The following is a 22,005-nucleotide window of genomic DNA, read 5'->3' as shown; positions in this document are numbered from 1 at the left end:
AACTCAGTCTAGAGGGCCGGGTCTGGACTCAGAATGACTGCTGAGGTTTTATTCTATGGTGGCACACATGTGGACGGCGGGGAAGTGAGGGGCCAGCACCTGCTCCTCACGTCCCAAGCAGCTGTCCTGTTTCCATTGCTTTAATGTTCATTCCCAAAGGCTTGTGGAAGCTCTGTCTAGTGGATCTAAGAAATCTACTTCATGGGTTGTCAATAAACCAGGGTGCCTCCCTACCCGGCCTAATTTTTAGCATCTTCCCCAGTCCCGTGAAGACGGGCACTCATAAAGGCAGTGTGGGGCCAAGAGTTTGGAAGAGTCCATTCATACTGGCAGTACACAGGGATCTCCTAAGAGCGGGGCAAATGAGAGGGAAAATCAAACCTCTTTTCCCTGCCAGTGATATTCTGCTTATGATTTACTGAAACAAAAGTATATACTTCCCCTTTAGCTGGCCCCAGATGTTTGTTTTTACAGATGGCCACGGAGAAGGACTGAAAAAAAAAATGCTGATGATCTCCTTACAAGGGGGACAATGTGTAAGTGGCGAAACCCAGAAATACGGTTCTGGGATCCCAGGAGTTCCTGCTTAGAGTATGGACTGTCTCGTGGTGCGGTGGAGCTGTCATTTCACCTGTCACTAACATCCCGGGCAAACCACTGACCCTTGCAGGCCTCTGTTTCCTCACGTGGATCACAAAAGAGGCAGTTGGATACGTAACAGCAGCTGTACCATTTAATGATGGGACCGGGCTTGGGCCTCTGAAGAGAAAGGGCAAGGACAGGGGCTTCTCAGGAAAGCAGGCCCATGTCACCGTGTCACTGACAGCCCGTCTGAAGTCTGGCCTTCCTGTGGGGGGTTGGGGGGCAGCTTGTCCAGATAGAGAGAACATCATTTCTGGGAGGCAGATGTTCCTCTGGGCAACATGACCCCAACGGTAGCAGGGGGCAAGAGGTCACCTGGCGCAGCCCAGGGTCGTCACAGCAGGGCTGCAGGCTTGCTGGGGTGCCACGTGCACTCAGTAGGACTGCTGCCCCTGCAAGGGCCCGGCGCAGAGCACGCACCGCCCGCCGTGTGGCCCGAGATGCAAACCAACAACTCCCCAAGGGCCTCAGGCCTGATGCTTAGTGCGGAAATCCTGCCTGGACACAGAAGTCTTGCTCTGTTTAACCCAGTCATACCATTTTGTATTTGGTAAGGAGGGGATGTTGGTTCTAACAGCTCAAGTGGCATTTGTGGTAGGTAGAAAGTTCACCGTTCCCTTGAATGGCAGAGCACAAAAGCAGAAAGGAGTGAGGAAACTGTCTTCTCCCTGTATTTACGTCCTAATTTTTAAAGGAAAGGTGGGGAGATACCTGTTTTCCAAAGGCAAGAGATTCAGAGAAAAATATCATTGGATCTTATTCTAGTTTTAACCCAGTTAAACATCATCGGACCTTATTCCAGTTTTAATCTAAACATCATCAGCCCTCATTCTAGTTTTAACCTAGTCTTCTGTTCTCCAGAGCTGCGGTATTTCGTATCATTCTAAAATAATGAAACGATCTTTCCCATATGATACTTAAAGATCATCTTTTTAAAAAAGCACCAGTATACATTTATAGAAATATAAATATGTGTGTATATATAAACCTCAATGTTTCCACAAGAAAAGTGAGTATTAGCAATTAATTCTATTTCACAACTGAGAAAATTAAAGAAAGATTACATTACTTGCTCCAATGACTCTTGATCAAGATGTCTACATACTCTAGAAAGACAAATAAAATTAGAAATCCTCTATTACATTCTGTAGGTTGACTTTTTCTTAAACCTCTGCCCCGGTATGAGTTTTTCCTTCTAGCCCCAGATACATCAATTCTTGGCCCATATGTGATATAAGTATCCTTCTGTCCTAAATTCTTGGCATCCTCCCCAATCCTGACAGAGGCCGGTGCTCCCTCCCTCAGGCTGCACCACCTGCTGACTCAGCCCTGATTCGGGTTTGTGCCTATTGGCTTGTGTGCTAGTACCAGGTCGAGATGGCACCACAGGCCAGGGTGCTGCTGTGGGGGCTCCTCCCAGGGGGAGATGACACGTGACCCGACCCTCAGCAGGCAGCATCCCCCTCGCCACAGGAGGGACACGGTGGGGGCCGAGCTCATCCCTCCAGCCAGCCCTCCAACTCTAGTCCAGCTTTCAGCTCTCATTGGCCTATTTCTGTTTCCCTTTGTTCTGGCTCTTCTCTTTGGTCTACAAATATGTTTTATGTTTTCTCCATCTTAAAAACATAAAAATTTCCTCCTCCTAGTGACCCCAGTACTTTTACAGATTTTTCGTGTTCTTTTGTTTTTTTGAGATGGAGCCTTGCTCTTGTCACCTGGGCCGGAGTGCAGTGACGTGATCTCGACTCACTGCAACCTCTGCCTCCTGCGTTCAAGTGATTCTCCTGCCTCAGCCTCCTGAGTAGCTGGGACCTACAGGTGTGCACCACCATGCCCGGCTAATTTTTGTATTGTTAGTGTAGACGAGGTTTCACCATGTTGGCCAGGCTGGTCTTGCACTCCTGGTCTCAAGGAGTTCCTCAAGGAACTCCTGCCTCAGCCTCCCAAAGTGCTGGGATTACAGGTGTGAACTGCCATGACTGGCCCCATTACAGATTTTTAAAAATATTCACATTTCATGAATGTGTCATATAGAATTGTGTCCTCTCTCACTGCCTGCAAAACTGTCAACCACTGCGGTGAAGCAGCCACTCTGGGGAGAACTCACTCCCCAACTCAAACTTCAGTCAGCTCTTTCTGCCGTTTCCTCCTCCAGCCCTGTCGTGTTTGGCTTCCCTGACACTGTGCTACCCTGAAAGCTCCCTTTCCATCCCCTGGTCCCTCTGTTCCACAAGCACAGACATCCCCCAAGGCTTTCTGCACCTGGTCCCCGCCTTGCCTTGCTGGTGATTTTGGCCTGATGACCTCACCCCTCCCTGGGCTTAGGGCAGCCCGCCTGGCCTCTGCAGGTCAGTCTCAATCCACTCTGCAGCTCCGGGCTCTGGTCAGCCTGATGGTCACACATCCAACTGCTGCTGGACAGATTTCATGGAATGTCCATTCATGTGCATTTGAGCTCTCCATGTGCCACGTCCGATCATTTTATATGACAGCTTCCTCCTCAACTCTCCTCACAACTGAGAACAGTGCTCCACTGGCCACCCAGGCCCAACACACCAATATCATTTTTCCTCCTTTCCTTTTGTTCTCCTTCACATCAAATGGGTACCTCAGTCCAGTCACATAAGAAGTCCATCATTCTTGGGCCTAAAGTCCTGAAATGGCTCTTCACTGCTGACAGGAAAAGTCCCAGCTCCTGAGCCCCGGCTTTCAGGGTCCTCGGTGGGCATCCTTGTCCATATGTCCATGCTTGTGAAAAATGAGATGAACCTCCATTTGCTGATTAAATGCTATTTATGCATTTTCACACATTTGCTGTATCTTCCATTCTGCTTCTACTTTTAAAAATCCTACCTACCCTGAACATTTTGGCTCAAATGTCAACTCTTCTACTAAAATTTCCCTTACTTCCTTGGGGCAGAATCTCTCCTGTCACTGACCCCTGTACCTTACCTGCCTTCCTGCTCTCCACCTGTGCTATACAGGTCGGTGCATTTTGCTTGTGTTTGTAGGTGGCCACTGCATCTAGTTGATGGTGACTGGTTCTCAGGATTAAACCACATCTGAACTAAAAATTTCCATTTGATTGCTTTCAAGACTGAAGAAATGGAACTTAGAGAATACGCTTCTGGGAAGTTGTGACTAGGATAAAGCTTTGCTGATTTTCCCACCTAATATAACACAATTAAGCAACACATGCTTTTCACCAGTGCTAGTGGTGGCAACATGTTTGTATCATACAAGATCACAGAAAATTTAGTGGGAATAAAAATCTCATTAAGTGTTTGGACAGAAAACACAGCCTGAGCTTATACAAACATCACAAGGGGATCTGATGTGGATTTGCCACAATACAGAAGACTGTGCAAAGCAATATTTAAAAACAAATCACACTTGGCACAGAGTCCAGCGCCACCAACAGCAAAAAGCAAATACCTGAAGAATTAGAGTCGATGTCTGCACTATTAAAATGAGAACAATGTGCTTGGTGAGTGGCAGCCCTAAGATGCACGCGAGGATCTGTCCACCCTGGGGACGAAGGCACCCGCAAGGAGAGCTCAGGGCACAGGTGGAATCTACTTGCATAAATCCCAGCGTGGGCTCTGTGGTGAACGGTAAATAGCTCTACCCCCACAGCTGTGCGGCTTTATTAAGCTTTAAATTGGTTACAGACTATTAAGAGACTCCAGCCTGCTCCAGGTTGGGGCATTGCACAAACTGCCTGGAGTGTCCATCCACTCACTGGGCAGAAGTTCATTCCACACCCAAACTCCCCGCACACGCAGGGCCCTCAAAACCCCTCTGGGTGGGAGGGGTTTGCATGCTCTCTCCTCTTTTAGAAGCAGGAGGATCAATGCCAAATAAAGGACATTTACTAGGAAGACACACTGTTTCCAGCTACTGTTTTCCCCAACAATATCAGTCTTACATGCCTAAGAACTTTCAAACCACTTGGTTTTCATGTCATGCTTCTGTCGAGAAGCCACAGAGCAGTCCGAGCAGCAGGGCCGAGTGCTAAACCCTCTCGCTTTCTGGTTTGGCCACTTGCAGTTCTACCCTAAGGGGGGCCCTACTCCCAGCTCTCTGCTGCACTAAACACACAGAAAGATGGTACAGCTCAAAGGAGAGGAAGAAAGGAGAGAAAAGAGTTTCCCTCTCCCACTCTTCGTCTCATTCACAAAATTTAACGTAAGATATGCAAAATATTGGTTACGATGTTTTAAGAGTGTAGAAGTTACAATTTATACTTAAAGGCTATTCAAATTGTTTTTGCCATGGTGTGAATTCAGTAAAATGACGCTTTTCTTAAAAGCTGATGCTAGAAGAGAAAGGACATAAGGGCAGGAATCTTCATCAGCTTTGTCTACTGATGTGTCTCCAGTGCTGGAACAGTCCCAGGCACACAGATGCTTGATACATATTTGTTGAATGAATGAAAAAAAAATCTATCAAGAGGTGACAATCACTACAGAGTCATTTTATTTATGGAACATGTTATGTAATGTGTGACTCCATTAACATTAATGAAAATAAAGTGAGCCCCATAATGTCAAGAGCAAGACAATTTTCAGAAAAGCAGCGTAAAACGTTGAAACTTGCAGGAAATGAGCCAAGACTGGGAGGTCAATGCTCTTTCTACTGCAGCAATAAGAGTGTAAAGAAGTTTGACTGTCAGCACCATAGGAAAGCTAAAATAAAAAATAAAAAGACATTTGACAGATTTTTGTTGTTGTTGTTGAGAGAGTCTCACTCTGTTGCCCAGGCTGGACTGCAGTGGTGCGATCTTGGTCACTGCAGCCTCTGCCGCCCGGGTTCAAGTGATTCTCCTGCCTCAGCCTCCCGAGTAGCTGGGATTACAGGCACCTGCCACTGCGCCTGGCTGATTTCTGTAGTTTTAGTTGAGACTGGGGTTCACTGTCTTGCCCAGGCTGGTCTTGAACTCCTGACCTTGTGATCCACCCGCCTTGGCCTCCCAAAGTGTTGGGATTACAGGCGTGAGCCACCACGCCTGGCCGTTTGACGGACTGAAACCCACACATGAACAGCCCATTTTACCAACTGGCTTGACTCTGCCTGACTGAGACACTTAGCCACTAGTGGAGGGAAGAATGGTCTGCCTTGAGATTTCCTTCTTTCTCCTCAGAATAAACAACGACAAAAGATGGGTGTAAGCAGAAAAAGAGGACGGTAAAGGCTCAGGCCATCTTCAAAGGAATAACTGGTCCCCTGCACTTATAAAACGCCCTGTATTTTGTAAGTGTGGTATAAGTAAAAAATACTCTGAAAAGCTAAATGGGGCCTTGCTTATGTAAGCAGTGTGGGCAGGCACTGGAAGACTATGTGGAGTTAGCAGTGCACACAGAGTTAATGGGCACTTTCTGGGGATGATCTGCCATGATGTTATCTTTCAAAAGCACACATTAGAGTAGGTGGTTCTTCTGAAGATGAAATGCCCTTCTCTGATACCAGACTCGTACTTATTCTATATCATGACATCAGAACATTTTGAAAGCCACTATTTGTAAAATAAGCTGCTCCTGTAATAAAAAGACTGCTTCATATGATTGTTTTGGTGTAAGTTAATACTGATTTACTCTTCAGAAACCTGTTGGACCTCCGTATTCACCTGTAAGGTGAAACCAAATTGCAGGTTTGGTTCTTGAGGAATCCAGGCAGAGGCACGCCTTGCAGGTGAATTGGGTGGGTGCGCTGACCCTGCCAACGTCACCGTGAGGGACTCAGCTACCTCCTTAGAGATGTGTGTGCTGTACTAGACTGAACAGATGGCCCTTAAACATTTGTCTTTGACAATTTTTGCTTCGCTATTCCACTGAATTAAAAAAATAAAAAACACTTGAGGGCCTGTGTCTGATGTGCTGTTCCAGATGCAAGGGGGAATTATGAGTCAATAACACACCATCCCTACTTTAAAAGAACTCACTGGCTAGAGGGCGAGACACAAAGCGAGTGCCCACATCACCGTCCTGCAGACAACAGGGTCAGTGTTGGTGGAGGGAGGCCGAGTGTGCCCCTGGGAGCACAGGGGAGGGGCGGCATCTGCAGAACGCCTGGCCAGCACTGACACTCCAGCCCTCTCTGCCCCTGGCCTCAAGGAGCCCGACAGCTCCTCAGGAACCTCTGCACTGCCCCAGGTCTAAAATGAGCTAGGTACTTATTCAGCAATACGATGTGCAAGTGATCAATCCTAACTAGAAGGCTTCATGGTAGAGGTAGCATTTGCATTGATTCATAAAAGTAGTAGGTTACTGAAAAGAGTTTTTACTAATTACCGCCAAAAATCTTATTATGGTTTAAATTATAGAAGCAGCATAAACTATACTTTTTATAATGTGCATTAGAAACACTTTTATACCCACCCACACTATTCTTCTCAAGAACGGGCACTGCAACAAATTAGTGACGTATCAGATTTTTGTGGGAGGAAATGGGGGAGATGTTCCAGGTAGAGAAGCCTGCAAGAATAACGGCGTAAAGGCCGACGGCGTGGCTGGGGTATGGGGGGTGGCCAGATCTGGGTGAGCGTGTGCTGGCTGGATTCTGGACGGAAGGGCGGAGGTGGTCCAGGTGGACCCTGAATGCCACACTCAGGAGTTTGTTTCACTCCAGTCTAGACCACAGTTGCCAACAGCGTGCAACAGAGACAGAGGGAAGGGGCCGAGTTGGAGGCTGTTCCAATAGTACAAGGGGAGAGAAGATGAGGGTCTCTTCCAGGCTCCTGTTGCCTGAGAGGGAAAAGATGCTTCACAGGGAGAACTGAGGGGCTGATGAGGCAGGCTGATGAGGCACGCAGCTGAGCCAGGGGCCAGCTGCAAAGATCAGCGACCAGGTCACATCAGCCACTGGGACAATCCATTTAGCAGGGTGGGGCATGCAGCGGGTGGGGCAGGCAGCAGGTGGGGCAGGCAGCGAGAAGGGCAGGTCTGTGGGGCAAGTTTAGTTCTCGACTCTGAGGTTGTGGGACCACTGCAGTAGTCTTGGGGAGACAGACTCTTTGTCCACCTGTCTGTCCCTCTCTCCTGCCCCCACTCTTTCCCATCTTGTGCATGTCACCACTTGGAGGGGGCAGTGCAGGCCCCAACTCATTTTTATGTATTTGCCCTGCATGAACTAGAAGGCTCAGAAATGTGGGTTAAACCAGCTTATGCATCACACCTCTTTGCCTAATGCAAGTTCTCCTCTGATGCAAATGCAGACATATATTGAAGGTGGCGACAAAGCCTCCTGTCAATGGAAAGGCCACAGGATAACTTCAAGGGTGAATTCTCATTTCCCACTGCTCATTCAGCTGCTTTGGTGACACAGGTGTGCAAGAACAACAGTCACCGTCCACCAGTCATGACTATGTGAGGCGGGCAGGGAATGCCTGAACGATGTCCAAACACCTCCAATCCCTGTTACCCTCAGATAGTCAAAGAGGAAGTGTCACCATTTCCTTGAAGCTTTGTGTTTGTCACAGTCTTCAAGGAAGCTGGGGACACCTTGAAGATGGGGAAAATACCACCCAGAATTCAAAGTGATAAGCCACTTTGAAGAGCTGTTTGAAGAGCCAATGGTGGGAATGAAAAAATGCTTCCTAGCATTTTAGAATGCCTTGTACTATGGGAAGAACCAGTCTACGATCCTGGAATGTGTACTTGGTCAAGTCTGCACTTACAGAAGCATTTGGAGAATTTTAAAGCATCCTTTTCTTTAAAAGAAGAAGACAGAAGAAGTTCAGTGGAATAACACGGTACATGAATGCAATATATTTTAGACCAAAAAATATTCATGTGTGGTAACAGTAACAGTCTCTTCAAGCTCTCAAAATTACCAGACAAAACCAACTCATCTGCAAGGTGAATGGAAGACAAACATTATCTTCTTTAATACCTAGCTACACCCCTTCTAGACAATTTGCCCCTTACATAAACAGAGACACAGTCCTCAAAAACAGGTTAAAAACTGGGTAACAATAAATGACCCAAGAATTAATTAACTAAATAGGAGACTGGGGTAAACAAAGGAAAAATTATCATATCAAAATAAAAGACAAGAAACATGATTAAATTAGGCTTCAAAAGACCCGTGAGAAACTCATAAAAGGCGTAATATGCACTTACCTGGTTTTTATTCTTTCATGATTTAATTTCTAATTTTATTCACTACCATCTGATAATTGCATGAAACACTTATTTTAACCATGGGCAATTTAAACTATTTTAATTTTTATTTCAAGGCCATGAGACAAAGGAACCTATTTATTGCCTAAGGGGATTTTTTTAACAAAAATTAAAGCTTAATCTTTCATGTTTTAAAGCCAAGACTGTTTAAAATCATTTATAATAATGCTGTAGGGAGACTTTTCCTGGGTATGCAAAATTGAAATGATAAATTTACAATTATTAAAAAAATTAATAGTTTGGGGGATTGAATTGTCCCTTTGCTTTCCAGATGAATTTGTCTGAAGCTAAGAGACACGCTTAAAAACAGGGTAAACCCCAGGCCTGTGGAGGAGAGATGGGATGAGGCTTCCCTTCAACTCACGGGGCGAGTGAACTGGCTCATGGTCCAAATAGTGTACCCAGTCTATTATTATTTAAAAAGTAAATAATGGCAATGGCCTTGGGAATGGCTTTCGACCCCTTTTATCTTCTAGGAAATTGCCCTGACGAAGTGGAGATTCATGAATTCTACTAACCACATTTTCTGTGACTTTCAAAAAGTCCCTGATGGAAATTAGACAAATAATTTACTTTCACTTAACACCAGATTTTTTAGTTACACTTAAGAAAAATAATTGAAATGCAGATTTCAATCATTGCTGCTGCTACACTTCAGGATTCTAATAAAATACTTTCAGTTATTATGCAAAGCATTCCTCAGTAGAGAAGAGAAAAATCGCTCTCAGTGACACCTAAGCGAGCGGTGCGTTCTGAAGGGCAGGAAGCCTCTTCCAGAGCAGTCAAGGCAAGGACGCTGCACTGGTGTGGTTTTGACTCCAGCAGGGAGGAAGCCTCATCCCACAACACATATTCCTTCACTGCAGTCTCAGGAAAAAATTGAAAACAGTCACATACATTTAAAATTCCTTTCCGATCGCCCTAGGCCATCTGAGTAGCCCACGTTTTTTTTTTAGACGGAGTCTCGCTCGTTGCCCAGGCTGGAGTGCAGTGGCACTATCTCGAGTAGCCCACATTTTAAGAATGTTGCAACAAGCTCACACTCCTCCCGATGTGGGCTGGAACGGACGCGGTCCACCACGGAGCCCCCACTCCGCTCTCCCCCGCCCACTGGCTCTGTCCTCTGCCTCAACATGCGCCATGGCTTCCGTCACGGAACTCAGGTCTCTGCTCAAAGGTCACCTCCTCCAGTCCCCTTCCCCCTTTTTCAGTGGGATTCTGCCACAGATCTGTCACTCGTTGCTTTGCTTCTTGTCCAAGTCCCTGATGGACTGAAGGACTCCCGAAGGTAGGCAGCGCGTCTGTCCTGCTCACACCACAAAGCACTTCCAGGATATGATTTTTGAGTTATATTAGCTACACTGATCAGCCGACAGCTGCTTCTGCATTTGGCTTCTTAAACTGTCAAGCCTCCTTCAGACTGAAGATGCACCAAAATGCATTCACAATACTCCGTGCTATTTTGGGGTAATCAAAGTGCTCACAGGGGAGAAAAAAATCCCACCTAAGAAAATACATTTTAACCTGATTTATGAAATCTAAGTTGGGAGGGTCGAATTTTCATTGTTTTTTAATGACTTATTTTTATGAAGGGGAAATCTATCACGTTAAAAATGTTTATTTCTCAAAAGGGATCATTACAGGATTTACTTAAATAAGTTGATGTGTTGCACTGAAGCTATCACTTAATTTCCTGAAATTAAGGGTGACAAAGTTGACTTTTCAGGAATAGTGTTTATTATATTAGATGAGGCCCTCATATAGTAATGGTATGTTTTTGAAGACACTGTACACAGTGAAGTCAATACACCTGCCATGCGATTTCAGCACATTACAGGGAAATCCACCAGCTTCTCCTACACATCTCTCAGACTTCTCCCTTGAAACAATCCCCCAGGTGAAATGTCTTAGATACACAATGTTTTATGCAGAGACAAAGGGCAACTGCTCTTTCGAGGACTGCCAGCTCTAGGAACGTGCCTCATTCCTCCCTCAAGTCAAAAGCCCTAAAATAGCTATTGTGGAGTGGGCTGTAGCTTTTGATGTGTGTTTCCTGAAAACACACATAATATTTTTTCATTAAAGTTTTTCCAACACTTAGCTAATCTTTGGGGCACAGCTGATAGGGGGTCATGGGATTTTGAAAGTTAGAAGGAAGCTTGGAGACTGTCCAGGCCATCTCCTTCATGTAACAGAAAAGGAGGTGAGATCATCTATTGAGGTCTGGAAAACTCAGAGAAGGAAAACCAGTGAAACATTCGACTTTTTTTAATTAAAAAAAACAAACTCAAATCACGCTATCTAAGCAACCACATTCTATCTGGCTTGTATGAAAAGACAACTGGCATCTGCTTTTGAATAAGGCAACACAATTTGTGAAGAAAAAAAGACTTTGAATGACACACCCCAGAACCTGACCAGAAATGAGCAAAGATGTTCCTTACTGGACCGTGGATTTTAAAATCAAATGTGATGGATGGAGTTGGTGTGAAATGTAACATGGGAATGATTAGGAATTTTGAAAGAGAATTCTTACATTGCTTTTTTGAAAAAGGACAGAACAAAGAAAGACTAAGAGACGGAGGCTCTTCATAGTGGTAACAACTAGTGTTGAATGGACTAGTTAGTGTTTAAAACAGAGTAAATGTGTGAGAACGGCTTGCACAGTGGATTCTCACTGAAAACTTTTTTTCATATTATCCATGGAAAATAAAAGACAAATTTGAACTTTGATCATTTTTAAAAATAAAATAACCCAATGACATAAAGCAGCCCAGTGTAGCATCCCAGCTCCAGGACACGTCTAGCCTTACCCTTTGCACCTGGAGGCACGGGAAACCTATCTGCCCCTCCTGCTGCATCACCTGCAAGGGAAGAGCACCCACCACACTCACCGGGACTCGTGAGGGCTCCCAGGGCGCTGCTCGTGGTAGAGAGAGGGTTTGCATTGGTGCTGGTGGCTGAGGTCTGGGCCGCAGCTGCAGCAGCAGCCAGCGTCGCCAGATTCTGCAATTGTAAAGCATTCATGCCTGTGGAGGGAAGAGAAAGCTACTTTTAGCAAGAGGCCTCGCACCTCTACAGTTTCCAAACAAGAGCGGGCTCATCCAATCGTCAGGACACATGATGAGAGCAGACGACCCTGTGCAAGGTCACCTGCCTGGGTGGGAGCCGGGCTCTCCAGCCGTCTCCTCCACGGCCACCGCTCTTTCAGTTCTCTCTGATGCAACCACTCTTCCTAGAGACCGCATACGCAGAAAGGGCTCCTGAATCCCACCCCGTAGTTTTCCCTGGCAGAGCCTGCACTTCTCCCTTGCTAACCAGTATTCTCAGCCCACGGCCTTCCTGCCATGCTGTAGAGATAAGTGGAAAAGAGGAGAGATTTTGGTGCTGACTGGCCAGAGTAGCCTTGTGGACTGGCAACTTCTATGACATAGCTGCCAAGACATGGTGAGATGTGGCAGCAGCTGGAGGAAGGGCTTCAAGGTAAACTCAATCCCTCAAAACGAGGTATTCCAGAAGAAACTACATCTTACTGGAAGCTGAACTGGTATGGGTTCTAAGCCTGTTAATCTATTTCTTGATAGTGAGTGGCAGCATTAACTGAACCCCACCTCGAAGGGTTGTTGTGCAGATTAAATAGGATGATGAAAGCAAATTACTTTGGCACAACGTAAGTGCTCAATGAATGTCACCTTTTATTTTTGTTACTGCTATTGCCACTGAACTTCCCTCTCCGGATTTAAGTGTGAACCCTTAAATGTCTCCACAGGGAGCTCAAATTTCATATTTGATGAATACAAGAATGACTGAATAGAAATGGCTGCACCTTAATAGTTTTATTTGTAAAATATTTGTATTTACCTTTTAAAGGCATTTATATTTTAAAGAGGGACTTTAGAATAAATGTGTGACTCATGAAAATTATGAAAAAAATAGAAATGAAAATTAGCATGAACATAACAGTGGGATTAGCCAAGAGATTTGGGGCAACAATCTAGGGGTGGGCTCAGCCCTGGTGTCTACACTGGATAGTTAGTTTATCTTTTCTCCCTGTAGCCCGCTTCCATCTCTCAGTCCAAAGGTTCTCTGAATGGTCAAATTATGTTTCTGTGATTCACTTCACCAGAAGACTGCACATGTGAGAAGCATGAAACAATGGTTCTCTCCCTACACAGAGGAACTGAAGATAGAAAGATGGTGGACTTCAGCTTCATTTTACCTTCTTCGCTGGTCTTAAGTCCAGATACTTAATCAGTATCTATAGAGCAAATGTAGTCTTCTTTAGGGAGAGTGCCCTAAGAGCTGCTTCCGAAATGTGTGTACAGGGGTGTTGGTGGAGGGATGAGAGAATGTTCTAGCAACATACACGTGTAAGCCCCCAGCCATGGACGCAGCTCAGTGCCTGGCTGCTGAGTGCTCTAGACAGCACTCTTCTGCTCTTCTGCCCTGGCGTCCTCAACCAGGGCGCATTTCCACTTAAAAAAAAGTTCCTCCTGTCTTGGTTGCTAAATGGATTCGCATTTTGTCCAAAGTGATACTCTATCTTCTTCCAGGAGACATCCAGACCTTTTGGCTTAGGTTGAAAGCCAAGCAGCTGCTTTTCAAAACCTACTTATTTCACAGGGATGCTTGAAAGTGGGACGGAAGTATTTGTGTAATCCTGTGAATTTCTGCAAGAAAAGGGCAGACTTCTGGCAATCCTGCTTTATCAAGTGAACACAATCAAAAGAAAGCACTCTCTGGTTTTCTCTCATCAAGGGTCACACAGTGCCATATTCATGAGAACGTGGGTGTTGAGAGGCCCTGGTCTCATTTTTCAGTTTTACTTTAGGAAAATGGAGGAAATACGCAAGTTGCCTGGCCCTACTGCAGACCAACATGGCCCCAGCAAGGGGATCTGTTTCCTACAAACACATGAATGCATGTTTGACTTGAGTGTGAGGGAGCACCAAGGCTGTGTGAGGTCTTGCAAAGAGTGAGGTACGTTCACGCAGGTCTGTCCATGCCCTCTGGGCTCTCTCATGATGCGTGCTTCCTCTAACATGAACCATGACCAGACCACACCACCAACATATGGCTGAGAACACAAGAACAGAGCTTAGCACCAAAATCAAAGCCTACAATATGCATCTGGCACCGATTAATGACAGGCAGAGCCACCATTCTAGGCTCAGGCCAGTGGGTCCCCCTCCAGGACATATATGACCCTCCCAGGTAGGAGCCTCAGTGATGGAGCTGTATTGATGGCCTGGCTCAGCTGGCCCACTTGGGTCAGAGACATCAGGTCCCTGGCCAAGGCCTCACAGCCACGGAGGAGACCCTCCTGGGCCTTGGCAGAGCCTTCTGCCCCATCCCATAGCCTCCTCCTAAGGAGACAGGGTTTACATTTAATGCACGCACTTTCTCTGTTAGCTGCAAATTTATCTGTTTGTTTATAACTCTTTTGTGGCTCTCATCATACCCAACATTGACATTATTTATATGTATTTCCTGCCCTCCCAACCAGATACCAAGTTCTTTTTAGGACAAAAATTATGTCTTACTCATATTCAAGTCCATGTAGACACACACACACACACACACACACACACACACTTGAATATATACAGTAAGTGATGAGTAAATCTATGTAAGACAAACAAACAGGGTAACAGACAGCTTGACATTTACATAAATTGCCCTAAAGAGTACTGTCTGTATAGAGCTAGCCAAGGTTTTAGTTTTCCCCATTCTTTATTAGTTCTTTGGTATTTACAACAGCATCAAATATTGGCTGTTTCCTCTCAATCTTAACTAATCCACTGTGCAAATACTTACTAGGGCCCATGTTTAGTCCTCCTCTCACCCACTGACATTCACTAAAGGTCCTGGAACTGAGCCGACAGTACTCAGGTTCTCTCCACTGCCCGCTCCTTTAGGATCCAGGGCTGAGGGCCTGGGTGTCCTCCTCTTCTTTCTCCTCCACACACTTTACCACCCAACAGAGTTTCTGACATTCTCCTAAGCCTTTCCCTGCTGCCGCCTGGAAAGTCCAGGGGGAGTGGCTGAGTCTCTGAGGTACCACACTGGGGCATAGCTAACACTGCTCAACAGCCAGACTGCCAGGAAAGGAAAAACTATGAGTCAAGGAAGCTGAGATGAAGAGTGGAAAGGAGAGGACACTGTGATCCCCAGCATCTGAGGGATTTGAGGACGAAAGGAGAGAAGAAGAGTTAGTCAGAACCAATCAAGGAGGCGGATCCATATTTGCTCGTCCATCTATCCACCCATCCAGATATCCATCATCCACCCATCCACCCACCCACCCACCCATCCATCCATCATTCCGCATATCCACCCAGCTATCCATCCATCCACCCAATTATCCATCCACAGATCCATTATCCTCCCACCCATCCATCATCCACACACCCATCCATCTCTCATCTACACACCAATCCATCTCTCATCCACACACTCATCCATCCTTCATTGTGGGATAGATGCTCCTACCCATCTATCCATCATCTAACCACCATCCATCCATCCATTCACCCACATATCTACCCAACTATCCATCCATCCACCCACCTAGCATCCACCCATCCATCCATTATTCTCCCACCCATCCATCCATCATCCACCCACCATCCAACCACCATCCATCCATCCACCCACATATCTACCCAACCATCCCATCATCCACCCACCTATCCATTCATCATCCATCCATCAACACTCATCCATCCATTATTCACCCACTCACTCACCCATCATCTACTCACCCATCCATCCATCTACCCATCATCCATCCATCCAACCATCCAGTAATTACTGAGTGGCCATGATGGGCTAGACCCTGTGCAACACACTGAGGATAAGGTAGAAAACATGACAGTCCGTGTACCCAAGCAGATTGCTGGATATCAGAACAGGGAGATGTCAGGGAGTGGGGAAGAAATCCCACCAGTTCATCAGTTTCTTGAAATAGGCCCAGATTCAGAATGAAATCCTCCCTGAAGTCTTTGATTTGACGGGGATGGTAGAGATGCATAGGAAAGCACAGCCCAGCTGAGGAGCTGCAGGAGATGTCATCCCTTCCAGCCTGTCCCTCTCCTAGTCCTTGTGTGCTGACCCATGAGGCTTTCATGGTCCTCCCAACTCTTATTTTCAGAACTAAGTGCTCATAAGCCAGGTGTGGTAGTGTATGCCTATAGTTCCAACTACTTGGGAGGCTGAGGCTAAAGGATTGCTTGGGCCCAGGAGTTCAAGTCCAGCCTGGGCAACAGAGTGAGACCCCATCTCTTAAAGAAAAAAGAAGTTAAGTGCTTGTACACCAGAGGTGAGGCAGGGCCTCACGTTTCTTGGAACACAAGCTCTACTGGTGACACCAGGGACAACAGCAGCAATCACCACCACCTCCCAAAGGCAGCGCAGGCTGGTCAAGAAGAGCTCAGGCCCTGCTCTCACACGACCCGGGCTGAAAGCTGGCTCTGCCTCACTGGCAGCCTGTTACCCTGGAGCAAACTAGTTACCTGTTTGCACCTTGGGGTTTTCAACTGTAAAGTGCGACTGAAGTAGAACTCACCTCTTGAGGATTAAGAGATTAAATGGGTCAACACACAGAAAGCTGAAACAACAATGCCTAGTGCAGAGTTAAGCTCAAAAAAGAAGTTCTCAGACTAATAACTGCAATAACACTGTCCTAAACGACAATGACAGCAGAAGCAAGAACAAAGCGTGTGCCAGGCAAGCTCCTCAGTGCCTTACCTGTGCTCTGCTCCTAGGGTTCCTAACACATCCATGTGGTGTGGGCACTGTGACTCTCGTACATGTTACAGAGGAAACGGGCATGAAGAGGTGAGAACACCGTGAGCCATTCTCCAAGGGCCACTCCCTGAAAGGAGAGAGCCCTGCCCCTTCCCTGGGTGCCTGTCCTCTTCCTGCCAGCCTGGCCTGCCCACAAGCTGCCCTCTGCCCTCTTGGTCTCCATCTGGAGCTGTTCTGACCTCCTCTTCCTTCTCCTCCTGTGCGTTGGTATCCATTTCCTTTCTTAAACTTTGCATCTGAGAGAAGTTTAGAAGGGATAGGGAGGAAGGGACAGGGAGGGAGGAAGAGGAAGGAAAGGGCTGGTCCAGCACGGGGTTTCGAAAGGCAATGTGACAGAGGCCCAGAAGTTAACTCCACCCCCCAGGTCCCCATATCTGCTGGGAGTGGCCTTGCTCGCCCCACCACAGTATGAACAGATGTGAGAGCTGGCGCAGATTCCAGTCTAGCGTTGCTTCACTATGCAGTGCCGCTCCCTGCCCCAGTGTCCAAGAACATTGGGGCCAATACGAATTTCGTGCATCTCGCCTGAATGCCAGAGGTCTGGGAATGAACTTGTTATCGTGTCTTCATTTGTAACTAAGAATTAGGTTAACCAGTTAATCACTAGCTACTTAACTACGTACTACGTTTTGCTCTCTCAATCAGTTTGGCAATGAACACACATATATATTTTTTGAGACAGGGTCTTGCTCTGTCACCAGGGCTGGAGTGAAATTATGGCTCACTGCTGCCATCATCTCCCAGGCTCAAGCGATTCGCCCATCTCAGCCTCCTGAGTAGCTAGGACTACAGGTGCTCGCCACCACACCCAGCTAACTTTTGTAGAGAAGGGGTTTTGCTATGTTGTCCAGGCTGGTCTGGAACTCCTGGGCTCAAGTGATCCTTGCCTGCTTCTGCCTCCCAAAGTGCTGGGACTACAAGTGTGAGCCGCCGCACCAGGCCTAATTTCTTAATGTGATTTCCTTCTGCATCCATCTCCAGAATCCCAGATATCACAAACCACTGGCTCTAGCTGCTTCAGTGACCAGACAGACCCTCGTCCGCTGCTGCCTCAGTGCTCTTCGTCGTGTTCTTCATCTACCCCACATCAGGCCCCTGAACTTGGTGCTTCTGAGGCAGAGGTCCCTGACAGGGTTCAGGGTCTCTACAAACTCTCTGAAATTTTATGAAAAAGTATGTGTGTGATGTGCATGCAAAACGTTTTCGGTGACAGATCCTAAAAAGTTGAAGAACTTCTGACTTCTTCAGACAATCTGAAAGAGATACAAGTGGTAGTGGAAAATCACTGCATGACAGCCTGGGGGTGGGGCAGTGACTTGGGCCATCAAGAAGAAATGAGAGCTGAGGAGTGAGGACACAGAGAAGAGGGAGGATGAAGGAGACAGTGCCTCCTCCCATTCTGAACACACACACACACACACACACACACACACACACACACACAGACACACACGCACGCAGGCATGCACACACACGCCAGCATCAGAAGCAGCCAGGCGAGCCTGAGCTCCTCCATTCTTAGCTACCTTCCTGGGAACAGGTGACAATGGGGAAGGACCCAGTGGAGGCTGGAGCCAGCAAGCCCTAGAGAGCAGCCCTTGAGAGCCCTAGGACCTCCCCTGCCTCCTGGGCATCTCACTCCAACCAGGACTGAGGCTGGAGGGCAGTGAGGGCACTGTTTCCCACACCCAGAGCAGCCTCTGTCCACTCAGCCAGGCAGAGGCCACGGTCCATGTGTCCTCTGTCCATCCTGCCCCATGGACATCCCCGCACCTACCGATCTTCTAGGTGCTACTGACCATCTCATGCTCTGTCACACCACAGTAATAACCCGGGGCAAGAAGAGCGTGGGGACTGTCTTGGCCCCAGTGTCCCTGGGCCCTTCCCTGGCAACGAGGCACATCCCCGGTGGCTGCTCCCGCCACAGATGGATCCACAGCCACAGCGCCATCACCTGGAACGTGGACATCTCACCTGCCTGCCTTCCCCTCCTATGCGGGGGAGAAGCGGTTTTGGGGAAAGGCACTGGCCTGATGTGCGGAGACCAGCCAGGGCATCTGCGTGAGGACAGAGGTTCCCTCTCCCTTCTTAGCTGGACCAGGCTTCTCAGGCACAGGTGTCAGGTGCTGGCCTGCTCCTGGATGGGGGCGTGGGGCCTCTCCTGCAACTCCCCTTATTCCTCCCCAGGACTAACAGCGGGCTTCACTTCCGCTCATCTGGAAGTCCTCTTTCTGGTTCCCCTCTGTCGCTCTCTCTTTTCTGAGGTATGTGGGTGCCCTGTCCTTTCCCCATCTCAGCCCCTCTCCCAGGCGCCTCCTCAGTCTGCACCCCAAGTCACACTTTCTCCCACACGCTCATCCTGAAAGGGCACCAGACGGAGAGGCATGGGCATGCGCTTGGTAAACAGTTCCTTTCCGAGAAGAAAAACCGCATTTGACTTCATGAAGCACTCTGCTCAGATGGGCACCTCTCGAACCAGGGGCAATAATCCGGGTGACTGAGCATGTAAAACATTTCAGTGAGTTTTAGGAACTCTAACAATGGACTAAGAAGATGGTAAAGAAAGTTGAGAATATAGGGATTCAACTTTCATTCAATACGTGGGGAAAAAATCCTTCTCAAAACGAAGAAATTATGTACCAAACAGATGCGCAATATGCCTACTTGAAACTTAAGATTAAAAAAAAAATTATTTATAAGGAGAAGGGCATGAAAATTTAATTTAATGTTCACCTTAGGTAATTTTGTGTCTTATTGTTCATAGCAATTACCATAAATCTGCATATCAATAAGCATGAACAGATGTCAGTTGTTACAAGTGCTTGCCAATCAGGTCTGTTAAAAAGTGACAGATGGGTGGTTACAGAACGTTCTCATAAGGCCTATTAGCACATTCGCAGGAAGCGTCTGCAGTGCGGACTGCTGGAGACTCAGCTTGGGGAGGACCAAGTTCTGTGTGGGTCTTTGTGGATGTACCAAGCACACTTCACCGCTCTGGGAGCGCCTCCAATTCGAGATTCTCAGACCTCCGATACACATTGTTTTTGCAAATGTCTCCCTCCTCTCCACTTGTGCCAGACACCAAGACAGTCTTATAAGAGAACAGATCTCAAGTTGATAAATGGAGAGCTGCTTCATGATTTTAAGCAAATATTTGCACTCTACAATTTTATTGTTACCTTCAAAACTTAGACCAGATATTCTGGAAGGGAATTACTACTTGCTTTACTCAGAATCAGAACTGAAAAGAAGCAGTTTCCTCCTGTTCATCAAAAGACACTTCCGCCACAGCTTCAGAACCTCTGGAACTGGCTTAGTAACAATTCTTTATCCTAGAAAAAAATCCCCCCTAACAAAGACAAACTCACTCGTGATAAACTTGAGATGTTTTCCAGGATGAAGGGAGGCAGCTTTCCTGTTACCATCTCTGAAGTGCTTCCTAACAGTGTGGGGGCCGTGAAACACACCTCAAGGGGCTGAGACACAGAGCACGGTTTGCCAGCCTGGGTTTGCATCAGTGAGCTGGACCCGAAGCTCACTAGCTTAGTACCTTTGGACAAGTCTGCTAATCTCTCTAAGCCTCAGTTGCCCGGCCGTGCAATGGGCTACTTAGAGTCCCTACTTCATCAGGTTGTTGTGATATTTGGGAATTCTATATCCTAATCCTTGTTAGGTCACTGACTAGTGCTGTGGTCTCACATTACTCATTTAACCTTTTCATCTCCCCTTTTTCCGACTGTAATGTAGTAAAACAAAGTGGTAGTCACGTCCTTAGCTTGCTATGAGGATAGCTGCATGATTTTTAAAAGCAGCTTTGTTAAAAACAAAATGGTAAAGCACTACCCCTTGTTTTTCTATTATGTGCTCTTTCGAGTTGACAGTTGTTATAAACAAATTAAAAGCAGAGAAGACACTTTCTCTTACTGCCTTTCTCTTTCAAGAAAAATCCAAGCTCTCAGCCCAAACTCAGACCCCAAGTTTCTGAGATTTCTGAAATTCACTGAACAAGTATCACCACTGAGAGAGAAATGGACGAGTTTTTATTAGAAGTTTTAAGAGGGAAAATAAAAACCAAGCAACTCCAAGGAGGCACAAAAAGTAGATATAAAAGCCATCAGTTTATAAAGGTATGTTCCTAATCCATTTTCTGCTCCTAAATTCCATATTTCATGAAGGTTCTCTTTGATAAAAACCGTAAAGCACACTTGAAGTTATTTTTAGTTTGAGGGGAAAACGGTAAGATTTTTTGGGAAAGAAAGTATAGCTGACATCTCATTCAATTTTATAGATGCATCTACTTAGGAACCAGTCGTCTAAAATTTCTCTTTTTTTTTGGTTTTATTTTCTCCTGAAACTGAACATGTTTTACCCATATAAATGTGGCATTTTAGACTCTAGCTATAAACCTCATCTCCTGAAGGACAGACCAGTATGTTTTCAGACTTGTTCACAACAAAATATTATTTGTTTCTAAAATCAGTTTTCACCTTTTGGTGACAGTATTCCAGGCTGGACTGCTTGAATTTTAGATGCAGAGATCATTTTATATATATGTCAATGTAATACAGAAAATTTACATGTGAATTTTTTTATGTGCCCCCTCTAAGTAGGACACAGTATCAATCACTCAATAAGCATTGTAACATCAGGTGGTGTTTGGGATAAATAACCTCTCGGGTTTCTTCAATCCCACTACCATATGCTTTCTATTGTATTTGTTATGTTTGATATTATACAAACTATCCCAAATCCTCAACGACTCATTTGTAAAGATACTATCATTAGTTTAACGTTCCTTTGGTTTATATATATTGCTGAAGTCATATATCTTAATTTAAAAAGCGGGCATTTAACTTAAGCTCCACTGGGGATTTATGCCTGTTGAGTTAGGGGTCTGTTCACTCATCCACTCAAGGATACTCGTGAGCAGCTCTTAGAGGGGTGACAGCTGAGTCTATCAGCCACCAGGCCATGCTCTCCTGGAGCACCGAAGAGTATCCACAGAGTATCCTGAAGCATCCAGGGAGGTGAGAGCAGAGGGAAGGGAGGAAAGGGGTCTGGGGAATTCGGGAGAGAGGTGCCCCTCTCACATTTGGGGGAGCTGGGAAAATTTCTCCTAGGAAGGAACCTCTATCGCCCATTCACCATGATCACTCCATAACATGGGCACAGATTGATGGCAAGGACAGAGTTAAGCCCTACTTTTGGGACAAGACAAGAGAGCAGGAGAGGCCATATAAACTTTTCTTCATTGGTGGAGAAAGTACTCCAAACCATAATACTTCAAATACGTAGGAAGAGGAGACCTGACGATCCCTATAAATGCAAGGTATCCTTCACAGAACCCGACAGCTACACCTTGAAGACTGAATAT

General features: G+C 46.3%; 1 protein-coding gene across 24 annotated transcripts in view; it reads right to left on the bottom strand.

The window, feature by feature from the left end:
* The window catches only part of CELF2 (CUGBP Elav-like family member 2), an 872,815-nt gene that overhangs the window by 36,051 nt on the left and 814,759 nt on the right, over positions 1 to 22,005 (bottom strand). For all 24 annotated transcript variants that reach the window (XM_032154967.2, XM_032152939.2, XM_032153279.2 and 21 more), the window contains one exon: positions 11,717 to 11,851. In XM_032154967.2, the coding sequence (XP_032010858.1) occupies positions 11,717 to 11,851 (135 nt within the window). The remainder of the gene's footprint in view (positions 1 to 11,716; positions 11,852 to 22,005) is intronic.

Source organism: Hylobates moloch, unplaced genomic scaffold, assembly GCF_009828535.3.
Source record: "Hylobates moloch isolate HMO894 unplaced genomic scaffold, HMol_V3 SCAFFOLD_2, whole genome shotgun sequence".
Lineage (NCBI taxonomy): Eukaryota > Metazoa > Chordata > Mammalia > Primates > Hylobatidae > Hylobates > Hylobates moloch.
Note: the sequence above shows the minus strand (reverse complement) of the source record. Positions and strands in the feature narration are given on the sequence as shown.